We start from the raw sequence: 21,954 nt of genomic DNA, 5'->3' as shown, positions 1-21,954 counted from the left end.
TAAATTTATCGTTTAGATGGAACCTTTTCAAATGAATTTTCTCTCAAACAAAAGAAGTATAAGGATGCTTATATAACTAGTGTTACAGAGAAGGGAGATAAGATAAGTATATGACACTCATAGTAAAATTTTAGGTCTGAACGCAGATACTTATCTATATGACAATGTACTCAACTGTCAGAATAAATAAAGTAGCCAGAAGCAGTATAGCAGGTTTTTAATCATCTAATCATATAAATATTGCAACAAACAACATATAGTTCCAAGAAAAACAAAACACTGCACCTAATGCAGTTGCTAACTGATGACATTCAAAGTTCTTTCAGCATCTGAGTTTTATAAGTAAAGTTTAAGAAGCTTTTTAGAACCAAAACATAACATATGAATATTTTTGTTAGGATAAGGTTTAGTAAGAAAACAAACTTTTTTTATTGACTGCTCGTTTGTTAATGTATTTTTACATCACACCTTTCATCCTTCCATGATTTGTTTGCTGTTTGGCTATGTGTAACTATTTGCAGATTTTTCCTGTGGGACATGGCAGATGTAGTTACCAAAATCTTTCAATCAAATGTTGGTCAATGTTACGGTAAGAATTCATGTAAAGAAAGAATCCACTCTAAATATGCTGATGTAAATGATGAAATGAACCAGCATGGTTGCTGATCATCAATTAAAGCTGTTCATGTCAAATGGGCAACAAAACATCGAGCCAAGGAAACTTTAGAAAACACATCAACAGTTATTAGCCAATGCTTAACAAAGTGTCTCAAGTAGCTCATGGAGTCCTTGATTTAAGAAAAAAAATACTAGGAGAACTTGCAATGAAGCGCAAATAGCTTCTTGCATTGCAGTCAATTTATTTGATCTATAAATTCCAAATCGAAATAAATTTTTTGTAGACTCTGATGGAAGAGAGAAAGAGTTTTTGATGGCCAAAAGTGGCTCAGCTGCCAACAGTGGCCAGTTTGCCAACAAAATGTTGGTACTTAAAAAGAATTTAGATTAGATAATTTTTATCTTGTTTTGACTTCTGGTACGCAGATGGAACATTTAATCATGCACCACCTTCATCATCACAAGTCTATGTGATAATAGCCAAAAAACTTGATAGTGTTTATCTTACTGCATATAGGCACTTTTCCCAAACAAGAAAAGGGTAACCCACATTAAACCTTTTAACCTTGTTAAAGAAGCTTTTCTGCACATTTTCTAAAACCATCTTTAAGATTTATGCAAAACCTTTGATTTGCGAAAATCATTTTATTAACTGTTTATAAGCATAAAAATGTTTTTGGTGTAACGTAGCAAAGCATTTGATATCAAAAAATTTGCACTAAAAATTCCTGTGCCAAGAAGTCTGTGCCAGAAAATCTTAAACAAATTAATGAGATTAACAATCATTTGCTGGTCAATATTTTGTAGAGAAAAAACATTGGTACAATTGCCAAGTATCAGAGCTATCCCGTTTGATAGAAAAGCGTTTTTTAGTCTGATTGTCTGATGCAGTTAGGGTGAGCTTCTATGTTGGGGAATGATGACTAATTTCTTAAATGTTGAAAGATTTAAATCTTACTAATGCTTTGCCAAACTAACATGACTTGAATTGAACCATATTGACTCATATTGAATCATTTGTGTAATAAATCAGAGGAACAAGAATGAAGTTGTCTCTGTGATGTCATTATCGTCGCATCATAGATGAGCAGGGTGACACCATAAACCTATTTTAAGAAACCACCAGTCTCCAATTAAAGTTATAGGCTACAATTATTTTTACTCGTCTGAAAAAATGACTGGAAAATATATCCCAAATTTATCAAATTTTAGTTGACTTTTAAAGAAGGTATTTTTTTTTTCTATCAGTTGAGATGTTGTTTGTTGTGGTAGGCAATCTCATTGTCAATATATTTGAAGATTAAAATCGACAAACATTGATTGCGGTAAAAACGCTCAAGAAAAAAAAGACTTGCACAAAATGATGTAACACATGATATATACAACCTGTCTGTATCTCTCGTGTTCTCATTGGCTATTGCGATAAAATTCTAGTTCTACGCTGCTCGATTGGCATATATTTTATTTTGTATTTGCTCATGTAGGCTAGAATAAAAATTTTAAATTAGCTACAGATACATTATTATAAATGTCACAAATTCCTCAAATCAGGAAAATTAAAAACTTGTCATGTTAGCTCTCGCTAAACGCTGCGTGAACATATGAGTACAGATTATTAATTTTGATGGTCTACGGTGATTAGGTTGTGGAGTTAACTTACTTCATCGCGGCGTTTGTATCAGCAGAATTTTCAGTTGCTGCACATAAACTAATTACTAGATAAAATAAGCAAGCCGATCTTTGAAAAAAATATATTCAAACATATGACAAAACCGACGGTACCCCTAAAAATTCATGTATAGTCAATGTTACCTAGTCAATATAAGTATCAAATTGCAGAAAAAAATTACTGGTCACATTGGACTAGTTGATTCGAGTATACAAATAGTTTTACGACTTAATGAAAATAGTATTACCGTGTTAAAATTAGTGAATTACCAAAATAGTGATCGTAACACACCAATTTGTATTAAATCAATCAACCCACCAATTATGCCAAAAGGTTAATAAAGCCATTGCTGCACCTATAGTTGATGGTTTGTGGTCTCGCCTGTTTTCACTAAAAAATTTTGAGCTCCTGATAGGTAATTGGTCCATTAGAATTGAGTCAAGCTGTGCACAAAGCTTGTCAATACAGCTCTGATTACACTTCATAAATTCATTTATCAGACAAGATTTCAGCACAGATGGCAGCGAGGCTATGATATATTTAATATGTTTCGCAAATTATGTTTTGCATCACACTCAACAATAATGTTATTATATAAGTTTTACAAGCCAAAAAATTTTCATCTTGTTATAAAGTTTTTATTTAAAAAATTTATCCAATTTATCCACTCACAGTTTCAGCTCATTTAATAAGACAAATTAATCTACTGCAGCAAACTTTAACAAAACATATCATAGTTTGTGCTGCACCAACTCATCTCTCTTTTTTTGTGTGTGGCAGTTTTCATTTGTGTAGCTACATAAAATCTTGTAATCAATAAAACAAATGTAATTAATAAAAAATGTCATTCATAAGTATGTGGTTCTAAAGCGTATCTACTGAAAGCTTTTAAATTGGGAGTTTGATAGATTGCGAGTGAAGCTTTAAAAATGAATAAATGTTTAACGAAAGCATAAGTACGCCAGGACAACAATTCAAAGCTTTGTTTCTGGGGGTTAAAGATTAGCATCAATCAATCGATTTTTCTCGTTTTCTACAAGTGAGAAGTGAGCATAAATTCTAATCATGAACATAATTTACCAGATTAAATGGCCAAAAAAAACTTGAAGCGAATATTACAGCTGGGTGAAACAAAGAAAAAGCTATGAAATGATGATTAGTGATAGCAAAAAGTTATAATTATATTAAATAATAAATGTATTCATGAGTACTAAAACTAATACCTTTAGTATATTTAACACTTGCTCATCAATCCAAGCCGGTATATGCCTAGATGCTATAGATTAATGTAAAAGGCCTCAATTTAACAATCAACATTGTTTATTTCGTATCACCCACGGAAGTGACATTGTAGTCTCTAACAGAGAAACAAAATTTAAATGTAAACTCATGTGTATATAAAGGCGACTTAAAATTAAAGACAAATTTAACTCAATTCTTCCTCGACAGCATAAGGCTGCTGATGCCGGTCATCTATAATCATACGCTGCCTGCCCAAAACTTTAACCACCTGATGCTCAGAAACAACTTTGAGTCACCTTCGCAGGAACTGGAAGTGGGATTTAAATTATCTTGTTTGTCAATTAATCGTGTCGATCCAGTAAATCAGTAAATTAACGATGTCAATTAATTCAGTGAATATTGATGTTGATGTAATAATTCAATCTAGGCTAGTAATTGAGCAAAATCCCTAACTTCGAGATCACAGACAACATGTTTTACTAGCGATAACATTTAGTATGACCTATATAAAAGTTTTGTGCTGCTGATTGGTTAAAGAAGATATTTTATATTTATTGCTTGTTGACTCTTTTTACATGTATCACTCGTTATGTGACAAATGAAACACCCGCTCGAATCTTAGCGTTTTAAAAGATGGAATCATTCAAACGTTTATATCTCTGGACAAAGTTAGTTTACAGATACAAAAATTAAATCAAATTGTAGGTTATGTTTTAGCGATTTATTAGTCAAAATTTCATCTGATCAAACTTTTTGACACAAACAAATTTTTAAACACAAGAACTCATTTACAGCGGCTATTAATTTGCCTTTGAAATTTTCTCAATTGTGGAAAGAGTTTTCATATGTTTGTTAGAAAGCATGTTTACCAGATCAAGAATAACCTTAATGATATGATCAAATTGACTTTAGCATATATTGATGGAAACCTGTCGCTATAGACCTATTAATTATACAGTGCACCCTCGAGATACGATGTTAATTCGTTCCAGGGTTGGCATCGTATGGTGAAAAAAATCGTATGTAGGAGTGTAGAGACCATTGTAATAATACAATGGGCCTACAACAGGGATTACGTGTTTGTCACAATTTCCATAATTCATTTCCGTATTATTTCCATTTCCATAACATTTCCATAAATCATTTCCATATCATTTCCATTTCAATAACTTTTCCATAATTTTGTTCCATATTATTTCCATTTCCATAAAATTTCCATAATTTATTTCCATATTATTTCCATTTCCATAATATTTCCATAATTCATTTCCATATTATTTCCATTTCCATAAAATTTCCATAATTCATTTCCATATTTTTTCTATTTCCATAACATTTCCATAATTCATTTCCATATTTTTTCCATTTCCATTATTCATTTCCATATTATTTCCATTTCCATAACATTTCCATATTTCTAAAATGAAATTTCCATATCCATTTCCATGAAATTATAGAAATATTTATGTTTATGAAAATGGATATGGAAAAACTAAACATTTCCATAATATGTTTAGCGATCCCTGGCCTACAATGCAAACACCCCCTGGTAAAAATCGTCAATTGTTTTTTATAAAAATGTTTACATATTGACAATTAGCAACAAAATAGTATTTTAACTTTAGTAATTATAGTTGCCTACAGTACCTGTATTGTATTTAGTGTATTTTAATGGTTATGATCTGCAATAAAATGCAAAATTATAATGTGTGTACCAAATACAGTACGTACGGTAAGGAGTTCTTGCCTTCAAAAGGTACGCATAACTGCCATAACATGAGCTTTGAATTCACTCCAAGTAAGTTTAGCTTGCTAAACTTACACTTAAAACTAAGTTTTAGTATGTATTTTGAACTATTTTACTGAATTTCAATTGTTTATCACGAAATGCTATCCTTCAGCAGTTCCTATTTTCACTTTCACTAGAAACTTTAGCCTATCTGGATGAAACCTTTTTCAACCGAAATCAATAAGGCCGAGCGATTCAGTTATAGAAAGCGGCCTCTCACACACTTGACCATTTAATGGCTACCGAAAAGAAGAATAAAATTTTATTTTCTATACAGGACAGGAAGTACATACATTTGGAGTAAAGTGGCTTTAGTGGGTACATGTAGCAAGTAAAGCAGAGAAGAGGCAAAAACGTTTCAATGCTAATTATGGTGCTGTAAACTTGAAAATAAATTTAAAACGTAAGGAAATGGAATTTTTTAGCCAGCTAAAAAAAGTTGTCCATTCCTGTCCAATTTTTTTACCTTTTCTACAAAAAAAAATTGATGGCGCAATGCAGAAAATTGCTAGCTAGCGCTTATAAAAGGATCCAGAGAATTTAGTACAGTAGTTTGTCTTGTATGAAATATGCACAAGAATCAATGTAACCATGCATACAAGGTTTTTACGTATTTATACCCTAGGAGGGACAGGGCTTTAGCAAGTTTCAGAAAGTAATGTTGATACGTCAACTATCTTGAGTAGCTAGTTACATGAGTTACACACATAAATGCAATGAATTGTATTCATGTAGAAAATAACAAGCCCATATGCAAAGACATGGCTAAACAAGAAAATAAAACATAAAATAAAAAAAACAAATAAAATGAATAAAATATGAAAAACATGCCACACAAGAGATAAATAATATATATTATACATGCATTGTTTTAATGTACCAGTCCACATCAGTAAGTTAAACACTTGAAATATTTCTGCGAATGTGGGGTTTTCTGTATCTTCTACATCCTCGCCTTTACTAAATGATTGCTCCTTTTGAATGCCGATCGCGTGCATGACCTAGCTCATTCAAATCTTCAGTCGGAAGCTCTTTCTTGTGCTTGCTTTAATGGAGTTCTTGTTTTAGTAATAATTGCAAATGCTGATTGGGTGCAATCATATTCCTTGACAATGTTAATAATACGGGTCCCTTCTTCTTATTTACGACATCCAACTTTGTGGACATAGAAATCATTTTTCCTTCAATTTGTAATGTTTGTATTGGTCTCAGGTTCCATAGATAACAAATTAAATGTAGATACTTGTAGTTATATACGTATGCTGACTTGAAAGTTTATAGTAGAAGCTATAATAACGCTACAAATGAATACTTGCTCTCGCTTGTATATTTTACACAAAATTTTTCCTGCGAACATGAGAGAAGTCGATCATCGTGTCTCTTCTAAACGTTCTAAGAATGTTTTCGGCAAACTATATTTTGGTGTCTTTTTTATTTCGACTTGTTTATGAGCACACCGACGGGAAAATTTTAACTCGGGCTAAACTTTTCTCAAACTTGTATGGTGATCATATCAGATCGTATATCAGAGTAATCGTATTTCGAGGGTGCACTGTACTAGACTGGGCAATGCGAAGCTGTGGCGCCCTCCGTAAATAGCCACATTCTTTGTGACGCAATGTCAATGCTTTGTTCATATCCGGCTGGTCAGGCAAATGAGTCATCATTGTTTACCTTCACTATGTTTCCATGATGCGCAGTCCTTAGAGAGCTGCGTTCTTTCCGAGGCATGGAAACGGCGTCTTCGCACTGAAATCACAGCGCACTGATCAGTTCAAAGCCAGTGCAAATTTGCAGCAAATAAGCAGCAATTGCACAGTGGCTGCGCATAGCTATCATGCTGTGGAGACAGATTCTTCGAGCGCCATGAACTAGTACAAAGGTTATCCTGCTTATTTTGTTTTTGCTATTCTTTCGATCTTCTTTCACTTAAATTTAATTATGGTCTGCTCCTACGAGGATGATGAAGTGATTACTTTCCTGGACTTTGTTATCGATACCAACACCTTTCGAGAATTAGGTAGCAGGTCCTAAAGTAGCATTTAAATAATATATTACTTAAATAAATATTTATTAAGAAACTATTTTTGTAAAAATTGTATTAAGGTTTGTAAAACATTGTGAATGTGTATGGTAAATAAAAGTATATTGACGGCAAAAGCATAAAAAGACCGTTTCTGTCGTTCAGTATCCACGATCGATTTCATGTAGGCCCTATCCATCCAGCGAGTCGATTTATACAAGTTATCTTTTCTGGCTTATTTCCTGACATTCACTGCGCACCATGTAAAAGTACAATTCTTTCGATTTCGGAGGGGGCTGCATCAAAGTACTGCGCATCATGGAAACATAGTGATTGAAAGAATGAAAAGCAATTTTTCTTGCTCCAAGTAATTTGACATAACTACTAAAGTACACAATATATTGGTTTAAAATTTCAGATGCAAAGTTTATACGCTATGCATTTTCTACCCTGCAAATTTGTAAGCATAATGTTGAATATTTCATATGTAAAGTGCCAGTAAAAATGTATATTGATCTATTCAAAAAATTATCAATGTTGCCCTTTGCAATGGGCAACATTCTTATGAGACCATCATAAAGTAAAAATCTTTCCGCTTGAGTTTAGCTACACTCTTAAATATAGCGCAGCCATCACCATACTCATTTACTAGCCTATGTCCACATGCCATGGCGATGAAAAACTTTATGAAATGGGCAGCATTCGGCCTACTATGCGCTTAACCTCACTTTGTGCAAACAACTTTTCAAATTGCAGTGCAAGCGATGAACTTTAGAAAACATTTTGGAAAAAAGATTATTTGTATGCATATTTCGAAAAAATCCACTAGAGTTCTTGCTCTATATATCTAGATATTTATCACAATCACACTTGAAAACGATTGGAGCAAAATTTACCTATGAACCTTTTCCAGTGCAGGTAGTTGCTGCTTTCTCAATGGCTTTCTACTTAAAATGCTCGCCTGGACTAGGGAAAGTCAACAAAACAGTGATGTCACATCACGAAGAATGTGACTATTTAAGTAGGACACAATGCTGAGCCCTGATGCATTAGATGACCCAGTCTAGTATAGTTAATAGGTCTATGCCGGTCCCAAAATCAGATTTTGCATCACAAAAAGCTAAAGTGAATGAACTATATATATATATATATATATATATATATATATATATATATATATATATATATATATATATATATATATGTATATATATACTGTATATATATATATACATATATATGTGATTCAATGGATCAGCCATCTTTCGGAATCGTAAAACACATAATGTTGGGTGTCCTAAAATTTTGAGACTGATATGAATCCTAAAATACAATCAGTAACTATCTACTCTCTGCGGAAACATGAACCAGTAAAAACAAAAGAAAAACTCAAAAACATGAAACATTGACTGTACTCTGTAATACATACAGTTGAAATAAAAATTAGACTGAGCAAACAATTGCAGTATAATTTTATGACATTTTGCGTACCTCAGAATTTTTATAGAATGAGGCAAAGCAAAGTTCATGGGTAACAGACAATTTTTTTATAGATGAGGAGGCTATTCTTATAGATGGTGGAACTCCTACCCTACTGCGGCGTGTGTACAGAGTGTTACTACATATATACAGAGTATGAGTGGAGTACTGCAAGTCAACATGTAGGCATGAGACAGTCGGTAAATACAGAGCAGAGGCGAAGTACTGTAAGTGGCCTTCCCAAATTTTGCATACAAAATCTGCAAATCTTTATCTAGTTTATGGCATGCTATTTAATTGCCTTACATCAAGTGCGATTTGTATACATATGCTCAATGATCTCCATTGTTCACCGATTGTTTTCCATGGACAGTTTTCAACTCACTTATCAGATCATAGGGCAAACCTGAAGTAGCTCTAACGAAACTACTGAAAGCTCTCACTTGTTGGCAGAATATGGGAGCAATAGACTCGGATGATCAAAAGGTATCTTAAACCATGTAGACTAGGTTTGTTCAGCTGGCTTACAGCTCTACTATGCATGTGTTTTTCTATGAAACAATGGTAAACACCAATTGCAGGCCACTGTAAAACTACACCTTGAGGGGCCCAACCTTGCAATGACGGCCTACTTCAAATGATATACTGATCATGAAGTTATCAGTTATTATACCATCTTAACACAAGTTTGAAGTTCGTTACTAAAGAAAAATGGTACCTTCAACAGACTCGGAATACTAGGTCAATTAAATGTTTATTGCAAGTACATTTCTCTGAATGAAGCTTAAAATAAATCACAGATGTAGTAGTGATGGGAGACATCGACTTTTTGCACAATAACTAATTAGATTGAATTACAACTTTCATCCAGGTCTAAATGGTCTAGCAACAAGTATCAAGATAGTTTTCTTTAGCTGGAAAACTTGTAGATGGCTAACATAATATATGGAACATTTACCTATCAAAATAATTGCTCTATATTTTTATGCTATCTCTGTCGTATAAAAATTGTTGTTTTGAACACAGACGGTTATCATGTTTGTTCAACATTTTAAATAAAGTTCACTGGTAGTAATTTAGCTTCGGGTGTATATTATTTCATGACTAACCATTAACATTAAAATTATCAAACCTATCACAGTGACTTGAAAAATAAGACCAAATTCTAAAGAGTGTGATGTAAATGCAATAGTATAAGAAGTAATGAAATGTAAATAAAATTCAAGGGTGCTGGTCAATGGAAAGAGTCTAGTTTTCCACTTGACCAAATTTTTTTCTGTAATCTGATGGCCTGCTGCAGATGAGCTGTGCTCCTCATGTTAGTGAATAAAAAATAATTTTGTATGTTCATAATGATTTAACTTTTAGTATTATGTAGCGACCTGTGATATAAACAGCAAATAGTAAGTTTTGTAGTGTTTTTTTTTTACTTTTGATAATCTTTATTTATGAAGATTAAAACTATCGGTCTGTTTGTCTGAACGGAAATTTTTTCCTTAATAGAGACTCTAACAACTTCTCTCATCCTGTGAGAACTTTTATAACCAGTTTTATATTTAAATGTTTTTGCTTTTTATTTGTTACATTTTTTGCTCTGCTGTTTTTTACTCAAAGCTGTCGCGTGTTGGGGAAAACATTTGATTTATTGAAGCCCTTTCCTATACATTTTCATTGTCAGACCTACGACTGACAAGGTCAAACTCACATGTACTCATTTTGGGGGAAACAAAAAGGCTGTGAACATGATGAAGTGCAGACATAGCCAGGAAGCCCTGATCTAATGCTACATCATGTTATAGTTGTTGATACATTTCATGGCTTTCCATGCAACCATTTCCCTGCATATCCTTTCTATGTAATTGGCAACGTATATCTACATATACGAAAATGCTCCAGATTAGGTAGTGCTATGTGCCCACACAAAAATGTATGTGTACATGCCAGCAAAGAGATACCTACTGTATACTTATATGCAACTAAATAGCAATACATAATCTGGTACAAATTCATAGACATACAGAATCAACTTCATTAAATGATAAAAATTTATATAATACAAAAAACAGTGGTGTGCATTTACAAGCATCCCACGATGTAGCCCATAACAAAAGTTTTTTTTACCCCAAATGGTAGCATTTAATGGAATCATAAACAGAGCAGAATGTCATATCAAGTAGCATGTAAAACATCCCCTATGTAACTATGTGACTGATCTGTAACTTTCTACATGTATACATAAACTATTGTGTATCTACTGTTCTTATTACCAAATAAAGTTATTCTAAGGATTGCTCATTGGGCATCACAAATTTTTTAAAGCTGAAATTCAGTACAATTTTTAGGTATCAGGGCACGAAATAGAGTCAATCCTTCTCACTGTACTCAATTTGAAGGTTCTATGGTATACAGATAAGTATTACTCTGGCATGATATTGCTATCTAACAGGGACATTTATTTTGCTTTTCAGCACATTATGTGCATCGATATACCGTAAAACCTATATTTGAACGTCACAAGGTTTTATTTTTTTACTCTTCACCTTTAGTGGTAGTCAAATAAAGGTGGCGTTCAAATAGAACTGAAGTTTGAATAAAAGCTGTCGTGGCATTTTTCAATCAGCTCATCAGAATTTAGGAAAGAAAGATTTAACCCTAAGCGCGAAGCAAAATGTCACCTACATTTTGAACTCTCCTTGGGGAGAAGCGTCATTAACAGTCATTAACTTGTCAAAGACCTCTAAATAATTATGCATTATGCAAAAAACACTTTTGCCAGTTGGTATATATCATTTGTAATTTACCCGCAATTATATTTTAGTCTGTGCCTTGCGTTGCAATTTGTTGGAGCTTTCAATGTTTTATTTTATTTTAAATTTGAAGGCACATTTTCATTTTAGAGTTGTATTTTAGATGTTGCACAGAAGCTTATTGTACTTATTGATATAATTGATAGTTTGCAGCCAAAACAGGCTTTGTAATTGCAATAGAAGATTTATGAGCTTTGATCCATCAAAAGCTGAATTTACGTAACAACATTGATGCTAGCAAATAATACACTTTAAATTTGTAAATTATATAATGGTAACTTATATAATGCTATGAATTTATATTCAAGAACAAGTGACATATACAAACCATATTTATAATACATTAAGAAACAATAAATACTTTTAAATTAAAGATATTAGTATCATTTGCTGAGTCAGTTGAGTTCTGATTGTTGCTTCCATTTGGAACCATTTCATCTTCTTCAAGATGTTCAATACCTTCTACATTGTCTTCTGATGACAACTTTTTTTCAGCACTGCTGAACTAATCGATATTGATGTCTCAACAGGCAGAGAATACCTTTTACGTATTTCATTTTGTGCAAGTAATGATAAAATTTTAGCCAGATGGGTGGCTAAGCACAACTTTTAGCCTAAAAATAGTCATTCATTAAGTAAATCAACTACTTTTCAACCATTTTTCACATAGTTCAAAGTATCAAGATTATTAAAACTACTTTTAGCCTGATACAGCTACCAATTATTTCTATGTTATTTTTTTCAAAGTTCGAACAACAAAAAATCGAAATGCTTTAAAGTTGGAATACGGATTTCGGTATGAAGAGAAACAACGCAATAATTAATTATTACGTATGCAATCAAGTCGTTGTTGGTATGATTTTGTTGACAATTTCCTACTGATCTCTTGCTGTGGTTGGTTGGTAAATATTAAAGACGTCAAAGGGGCGGTAAAATGGAGGTGGCGTTCTATTATAAGATGATACTATATTTTTAACTCTTTTTCTATAGTGGCAGTCAAATGAAGGTTAATGAGGTGCTGTTCAAATAAGGGAGATGTTCAATTCATGGTTTCACTGTATACCAATTTGTAATTTTACTTTTAGTAACTACTGGATACCACAAAATTTTCTATGCTTGCTTTGTGTGTGTTTTTTGAGATTTCATTCTACTAAAAAACGGAATTCTTTTTTGCCAAATTAAGCATTCTTTGATTTCTTGCACTTCAACTCGCAAAATTTTTTATCAAAAATACTTTTAAAAAAAACTCGCAGACTCCTAATAAACACACGGAGTAATATCCTTCAAAATTAATGTTTTACTGATGATCAACATGGTCTTGAATACCTTCTCACAGCAAATTTAAGAAACTTCAACTGTAAAAACAGAGTCAGTATGTAAATTTTCAGGACTTGTTTTATTACGATAGTAAAAAAGTTAAATTTTTGCTGTACTGTCAAAAGGGCTCATAATGCACAGGGCATCAGCACAACAAATTTGTCAAACAGTAACATTCTGTGAGAGGTGCATTGAAAGCATCTTACTGGATATCCTAAATATAAAAATTAAAATTTTCGTGTAATGTTCGTTGGTCAACATCAACTCAATTGGAAATTATAATTTCTAAGTATTAGCAAACCTTAATACATTCAATATCTATCGCATCAACCATAACTGAGAGTTGTCATTTCAGTATACGTACACACATTTCCAAAGGTCTGTTGTGCCTATACCCTATTTTTTTCACGCACACACCACTCACTGAAATATAATGCATCTATTTAACATATTTGCTTCAGGTTCACTACGGCATTTTAAACATTCTATACCCATCTAGCATCCCAAAATTACCATTTTATTTATAAAAATGCTGTATAGTTTACCAATTTGACATTATTGTTTTTTGTTGCAGTCTTTTTTACTTTCGGTTTTGTACTGTCAGTCATCAAGTAGGATGACTGACTGAACTGCTCATTATAGTGTTTGCCCTTTAAACTATTAGTTTTTTGAAATGAATCAATCGACCTACGATTGATTCATTAAAGTATGATGATTAAATTACTATGATGAATAAATTACTAAGGAACGCTGATACTTGTAATATATATTATATCAACCATGTTTGGGAGTTGTCATTCCTGTATACGTTCATACATTTTCAAGTTCATTTGTGCCTATGCCCTGTCATTCCTGCATGCACACCAGAGTTCTGCAAACATAAAATACACGCATTGAATCCGAATGTATATATTCTGTCTTTTCTTCAGGTTCACTAAGACATGTTGAAAATTTTACAATCATTTAGCATTCTCAAATAGTCATTTTCTTTATAAACATGGTGTAGAATATACTAATTTGAAATTATTATTTTTGTTGAAGTCTTCTCCAATTTTGGTTTTGTGCTTTCAGTCATCACTGAAAGTAATATAAATAACAAACGCTATGATGAACCACTCATTATAGTTTTAGATCGTTAGGCTAATGATTTTTTGAAATGCATAAACCGTGCCATTTTTGTTGGCTATATATAGTAATGTCAAGTAAGAACTTGAGATATTTTTAAAGCGTATGAGAAGACTTTATAGTTTAATATTCTTAATTTTTCATATAGAAAGTAAGCATACAGCTAATATTTTTTTATTTTATAAAATGTTTATGACTTTAATTTCTTTCAAGACAAAGTTTACACCTTAAACCAAAATGGCACTGTTTGCACTAAACATTAATCACATAACAAAACCGAAATGAGTCAGTGAGTCATTTTTTCCTGATTCTTGAGAGTGAACCCAAAAGATTGCAGAGGAAGCCCATATGTCAGCCAGTTTAGCGATTTGGTCTCCTGGAGTCTAAACACTTTCTTATTGCCACCGACTCTTGTGAAGTTTAGCAATAAGAAGTCGTTGTAGCATTGAGCAGTACATTTATAAATACTTATAGCAGGTATTTACATAGATGGCATGTAAATATCTTCACACAGAGTACACAGGTAAATACGATCCCATGCAGGTGGTGTAGTCATCTATCGTAGAGCAGCTAAACCTTTTATGTCATCTTCGTCTGGTAAGCTCTGTCAATGAGTGTTTTACATGGCTCCATCATGCATAACATATGCGACAGGCAGCATATCCTGGGGTATGATCGCCTAGCTGATCTTGGCTAGTACAACTGGCCAGTCTCACCCAGTCTAACTTTCTAGTTTTTATTAGTCAGGCTCATTGGTCTGGTTATTACACTGGTTGACTTCCTCCACAAATCTAATCCCTCGGAATTGGCTGATATTTTTAAAATCATACTTGTATTGTTCAATAGTGAGTTGATGTGGAAGTGCTCTAAAAATGTTAAGAATCAAAACTGTTAGGAGATTATGATCTTATAACGATATCCACTACCAATGCTTTCATAGAGCCATTACTGTTCATTGGGAAATCGTTAAATGTAACACTGGTTGGATAATTTCCAGTGGCTGAAGCGAAAGTGACAAAAACTTATGTTTTGTGTACTGTGGTTTCTAGTTTATGATTCAGTTCTGTGGAAAATGTTCTGTTAGCTTGTTGTGAGCTTAATGCTAGGCTATGCTATTATTCCACAGTTTTTGTGGACTGTCTCCTATCAGGGATTGATGTCTTACCGGCTTCAATCTTCTGATAAAAACTTAGCATTTGTTTTTTGTTAAATATGTAGCTCTACTGGTGTCTGCATGATGTAGTGTTCTCTGAGCTTTATTAAACTTGAATTCAGCAAACCCCACTAGTTTCTCTTACTAGTAACTCAACTCAGTTCAGTTCAATAATGTTTTCTAAACAATATCAATGATTATATCCCATGATTAGCCAATTATGTTCCCATCAAACATTAAATTTGTGACAATAAAATTTCAACTTCTTAGAAGCGTGATTAAACCAACATTATTTTGTCACTGTTTGTTCGCTAGCTGTTCTATTGGTTTATTTATGACAATGTGGATTTTGTTAAGAATCACAAGCTCAGCTGAGGTCAGACCTTTTTGGTGGTAGGTCATGCTGCTGGTGAATTGAGATAACGTGAAGTTGTTTACCCCTGCATCATCTAGATGAGCTAAGTCCTGTGAAAGCATGTATAATCTTATTATTTACCCTGTAGCGGGTTCATTATACACTTATTTAATACATGTACCTGTTCCTTATTAAATATTGGTAAAGTAAAATTAACAGCTTCTCACTCTGTAGCATCGTTAAAAAACAAAGCTTCATCATGGGATTTTTATCAATTACAGCGCTGCTTTAGTGATAGCGATATGGAAGTGTGAGTCAAAGAGCTGTAATTATTCATTTGAAAGACTTGTAAAGTTCAGGGCTCAAAACACGAGCTGTAAAATCAGAATGTGTCTCATAACATCAGTTGTTGATTTATTATACATGATTCTTGATGCAAACTAAAAAAGCTAAAGCTATGATTTAACTGATTAAATTCATTTAGCCACTTGTCTAAATTAACTTTGCTAACCACTCAAATTTTAAAGCAGGAAATGAAGTTGCATCCCACTCTGTAGTAATATTAAACCTGCCTACTAACAGAATCTTTTGACCAGCTTTAGATTTCACTTTAATTAACAACTGTGAACAATCAATATTACTCACCAAGAGCTGCCGATATTACTATATATTATCATAAATATATATTATGTATATTATCATTATATATTACCATAAAATGAAAATAAAGTAAAATTTAAATGGAGAACATACGCTAAAGAGTTCTACAAGTAAACATGGATAACAAGTAAAAAATACGGAGGATAAATAAAGGAAGTTTCTGTCACAATTAGTATAGAAGGATAAACTGATTGTCCAATAATAAACATTATACCAAAACTTAATATAGATTCAAAATGGAATAATATGAGTGCTAGGAGTGGTAATAACGTTACCACTTTTGACATAAAGGATTATTCATAAAATAGCTACTAGGATGAAATTTCATTTACGCAAGTAAAGATTATATTTTGTAAATGCTGTATGTGAGGGTGATTTGGTTTATCTCTGTATATTGTGTGAAGCATATCCAATGATGTGGTGTAACAGTTCAGCCCTTGGTCATGATCACCTAGTGATTCGTATACTGAGCCAATGTTGCTGTAGCGCATAGCAATATCAGTATGGTTAGTCTCAGCACCATATATAGCTTTACACATTTCCAATGATTTAGTATAGTATTCTAGTGCTTGTCCATACTCACCTAGTGAGTAGTATACTGAACCTATGTTGTTGTAGCTACTGGCAATTGCAGTATGGTTAGTCTCATCACCGTATATAGCTTTACAAATATCTAATGATTTGGTGTGATATTCTAATGCTTGTCCATAGTCACCTAGTGAGTAGTATACCGAACCTACATTATTGTAGCCCCTAGCAATATCAGTATGGTCAGTATCATCACCATATATAGCTTTGCACATATCAAATGATTTGGTGTGATATTCTAGTGCTGGTCCATAGTCACCTAGTGAGTTGTATACTGAACCTATATTGTTGTAGCTACTGGCAATAGCAGTATGGTTTTTCTCCTCACCATATATAGCTTTACACATATTCAATGATTTGGTATAATATTCCAGTGCTTGTCCATAGTCACCTAATGAGTAGTATACCGAACCTATATTATTGTAGCCCCAAGCAAGATCAGTTTGGTTAGTCTCAGCACCATATATGGCTTTCCACATATCCAATGATTTGATGTAATATTCCAGTGCTTGTCCATATTCACCTTGTGAGTAGTATACTAAACCAATGTTGTTGTGGTCTACAGCAAGGTCATAATGAACATTTTCACCATACATGTTTCGGTCCATCTTTAAAGCTTTTGTATGATACTCAAATGCCTTGTCATATTCACTCAGTCGAAAGTACATTGATCCAATGCTTTCATATGTCTGTGATGTATCTCGGTTGCTGTCATCAGTTATTTGGAACAGGTTCCCACTTTCTGATGACTCCATGTCTTTTTCAGCCTGAGACAGATATTAGATATCTTTGCAAGAAGTCTTATACCAAACATTGTTTATTTCAACATGTTCTTAGTCATTAGGAACTGCAGTATAACATATCATGATACCAATATAACAACTTGTAACTATCATGAAGTGGAGTACCAAGATAAAACTTACACTAAGTTATTCAGTGTAAGCAATTGATGAATACTATATAATATTAGGAGGTGTACACCGGCCCCCAACCTTCCACATGTTCATAACTAATCAATCACCTAAAATTTGCTGCTCCAACTTGTAACCAGGAAATACAGGCCTGAAGGGAGTTGTTAAAAAGGTTTTCTTATCATTCAATTAGAATGAACAATGATTACAAGCAGTTATAAAGCTTATAAATAGGCTTATTGTCTGTTTGCAGACAAACCATAAAGTTGGTGCATAGTACATATTATTGGTCAATAAAAATACACAGTGTGATAGAAGTCTTACAAAAGCATGTACAGGTGGCAACATGGAGCTGCAAGGATGTCTTCACTTTGGCACACATCAAATAACCATTTGGGTCACTCAGGGCATATTGTTGGTGATAGATTTTTTATCAATGTATTAATTATAAAGGGAAGGATTTTTGCATTTTGTTTCGAGCGATTTTGCTTATTAAAAATAGAGTTCGAGTGAAATTATCTATGGTGAGAGTAAAGACTTGATTCAATTCACTTATTCCTGGTAGGATGCGCTGAGTTAATACAATTCTAGGAATACGAGAACAGGAGTAACGCAGCTAGTTCTACATATACGAGAGATTAAATTCTTTTCAATTCATTAGTGAAGTGAGGCTTGCTCAAGCAAGCATGTTAACTACACTGTAAACTACCCATCTCTGGTAAATAGTCTTGCAATACCATTTTTATTTTTTGAATTTCGAAATTAAAAGAATTGAAATTTTCCCGAGAAATACATCTTCCGCTCAGCTCTCTATTGAAACATTAGTTACAACAAAATTACAGTCACCATCTAAATCATCAGATTCATTGCTACTTTTACTACTAAATGATTAGTCAAAGGTCTATTGAGATAAAATATTTGCAACATCTTATGCACTAAGTCGAAATTATATTTGTTCACAATCGATATCCATCTTGACATGAAAAGTACTGAGTCAACCAATGAAATGCCTTTTTGTTTATTTTTTGTAAAAAATGCATACAGGCTCACCCTTACTAGATACCAATTTTGCTAATGGCACATCGGGTGTCTTTCAACTCTTTATTCCGTACAAAATTATCGGAGTTGCTTGTCACTAATGTGACTTGCTATAGCTAAAGAGCTAAAATAAAAAAATGCATAGCTGTGATTGTATGTTTTAAATCATTTACCACAAACATAAACAAACAAATCAGGCAGCAAGGAGAGGCAGCCAGAGAATGACAAACAAATGATAACAGCTCTGAGCAGACTATTTGATTTTTTTTAAGGGTTTATCATGCTTCAAGAATGTAAAAAAGATAGAGGATAAGTCAGCCAACATGGGTTTATCTTGGTGTTGTTTATGGTCAACCAAAGACTAACAGAAGTTGTTGATTACCTGTGTAGAAAATGGTAACTAAACCAAGAATAGAAGTCATGAAATTTTCACAGGTCTTCACAGGTTAAATCATCACAGGAATATACTTCTGATTTTGTTCCTTCCTTCCTTTTCCAAGTTATAATTTATTAATGAAAACATGTTGGTATGCATAAATAAATTTTCAGCCATATTTTTTGTTTTGTGCTATCACCACTGCTTCTGGAAAACTTTTCAATATTTGAATCTTTCTGAAACAAATATTTTTTATAGAAATTGAAATAAAAAAAAAAAATATCTAACAAACGGAGCCTGAGTTGTGAAATTTTATGAAATGAAAATCATTTTTTCAAGACTAAAAACATTTCAAAAATTGATCTTGAAACTTTAAAATCTCCAAACATTTTTAATGCATAAATCGATGTGAAATTTATATCAACAAAGAAACACTCACATCTCTGACTAGTTCTTGAGCTTTTTTGTAATCTCCTATTTCTTTACTGCAATGAGCTGCCAACAGCTTCCAAAGACCATGCTGGCCTTCTTGTGTGAAGATGAAATAATTGAAGAAACGAAACGCTGATTTATATATTTCCGTGTAGTATAGGAGGTAGGCACAAAGTTCAGCTCGTTTTTGTGGAATATCTTTGCGGTCAAGTAAGTCGCTTGTTTGTAGCGTGGTTTGACTGATGATCTCCCACAGCCCGACATCGCTGTCACTGTTGAGTGGTTGGCCTATAGATTTACTGACTACCTTTTTAGCTGATTCGTACTGTCCAGTAAAGTAAAGTACTTCAGCTAGCAACCAATGATTCTCAAGCGAAACTGTCATTTTTTCTGTTAGCAAAGATAGATCAACGAGAGTCATCACTTGAGGCATTGCAGAGTTAATACATTTTTTGATTTGTACAAGTAAGTAGCCCATAAGTACAAACAAGTGTGTGGGAACCGTGTAGACTGTGTCGTGCCTTCCTTTATGGTACTTGTCAATTTGCACATCATTTGTCTGAGAGCTTGAATTGAGATAAGCAGAAGTTCGTAAGTAAATGGCAGTTGCTAGAAGAATATTTAGGTACTTTTGATTCTTTGTTGACAAGATGTCAAGTTGATGCATTTCTGTCCATATCTCCCATGAGCGTTTAGAGTGTAGTCCTAGACACATCTTCATGTTATTTGCTAGTAGAGTTGGGTAACGGAAAATCTTCTCTTTTACCCTGACATTCAGATTATTTGGAGGTTGAAACTTGACGAAGTCTGGCACAAATGAAAATTTATCAATATCCATTCGAAATGAATCGAGGCGTTTTTGTTGGACAGCGTTTGTTTCATTCAACACAGAATTTTCATAATGTTCTCTTGCTGCAATAAAATGATCATAGACCTGGCTACTATCAGGTGTTTCTCCATTAGAGAGAATGACTACATTAGAAGAGAACATGTCCGATTTGTCTCCTGGAAATCCATCAAATTTAGCCTCGGCTTCTTGTCGATAGAGATCCATCAAACTGTAAACTGTAAGGGTCAGAGTGTGACCTCCTTTTCTGCCATTACCTGTCGGAATATTTCCAGAATTTTTAGTTATTCCGTCTATTCTGTAGCCAGTTGTGAATAGTGTCATCTGACTATCAAGATACTCACTACCTTTGAGTTCCCCGATATCAAATCCTTTAAGCGGACTCTCTCCCAGATTCCCTATCCTGAAGTAAGTGTCAACAGCTAATTTTTCAAAGTATTCTGATTCTTTCTCAACAATGAGGGCATATTCTAAATCAGAGTAGGGAGTTGCTTCTCCTTCGGTGATTGATCCTAGCCCGATCAGAGCAAATTGGCATGGCGGATATTTTCCTTCTTGTTTTAGTATTGCAACACTATCTTGCAGAAGTATTCTGGACACTTTGATAAGTCCATCAGTACATGATCCACTTGCTTGAAATAGTTTCAGACAGAATTCTTCTGCATTTTTTAAACTTCTTTCACTGGATAGCTCACCAGTGTCTAAAGCCTCCACTAAGCTGTCTAAACCAGCAAAGTCCTCTCTAGTTCCTTCTCTGTAGTTTGTCAGAAGTTGTTTGTGTTCATTTATTAACTGTTGATGCTGATCATAGCTGAGATGATGGTTTCCTTTGTACCAGCTTTTTTCTATTTCATATACAAGTCTACGTCTTGCTGGAGTTAAGTCTTGTGCAAGGCAGAAGTTAGCTAGCCCGTGAGCCTAAAGATTATAAATAAAAATTGCAAAATAAAAATATTTTTGTGTTTCATAGCCTCAGGTAGAACTCAATCTGATTTCTTATATCAACCAAGTTGCTATAAGCACTATAAACACTGACACTTTAATTCCTAATAAACGGTAGAACATTCTACCATCATTTACCTTTTTTATATTTATTGACATTAATTTATTTTACTGTCATTTTATTTATTTACTGTTATTACAAATAATAACAGCTCAAAGCTATTGTAGCTCTAATTAAAAACAATAGAAGAATTTATAAGCTCAATTGTCACAGGAATTATCTACTCTTTAAGTTAAAGTCTTTCAAGAATCTCAAAGGGGAGAACATATCTGAGAACATCTAACTTTAGCAGTAGTAAAGTTATGTATGAGTTCTTATTATCTTACAAAAAATTGACACAAATCATAGCTGCAACAAATATATTAAGAAGTTTATATAAAAACAATTTTAGATTGATCTTTGAGCCATTATTGACAAATACAATTTTCCAATAGTTTGTGGTATATTAATTTAGCTAGTCGCATCCTAACATAAAATGCATAAAGTATATGTATATATATTCAAAATACATTTAAAAAATAT

At 33.2% G+C, this 21,954-nt stretch overlaps 1 protein-coding gene across 1 annotated transcript in view; it reads right to left on the bottom strand.

Annotated features, from left to right (window-relative positions):
• LOC137394329 (uncharacterized) overlaps positions 1-21,954 on the bottom strand; it is a 48,011-nt gene that overhangs the window by 5,223 nt on the left and 20,834 nt on the right. Inside the window, exons 5-6 of the mRNA XM_068081047.1 lie at positions 19,590-21,313; positions 16,821-17,592 (exon numbers count right to left, since the gene is read on the bottom strand). Coding sequence (XP_067937148.1) covers positions 16,821-17,592; positions 19,590-21,313 — 2,496 coding nt within the window. The remainder of the gene's footprint in view (positions 1-16,820; positions 17,593-19,589; positions 21,314-21,954) is intronic.

This window comes from Watersipora subatra, chromosome 4, assembly GCF_963576615.1.
Source record: "Watersipora subatra chromosome 4, tzWatSuba1.1, whole genome shotgun sequence".
Classification (NCBI taxonomy): Eukaryota; Metazoa; Bryozoa; class Gymnolaemata; order Cheilostomatida; family Watersiporidae; genus Watersipora; species Watersipora subatra.
Note: the sequence above shows the minus strand (reverse complement) of the source record. Positions and strands in the feature narration are given on the sequence as shown.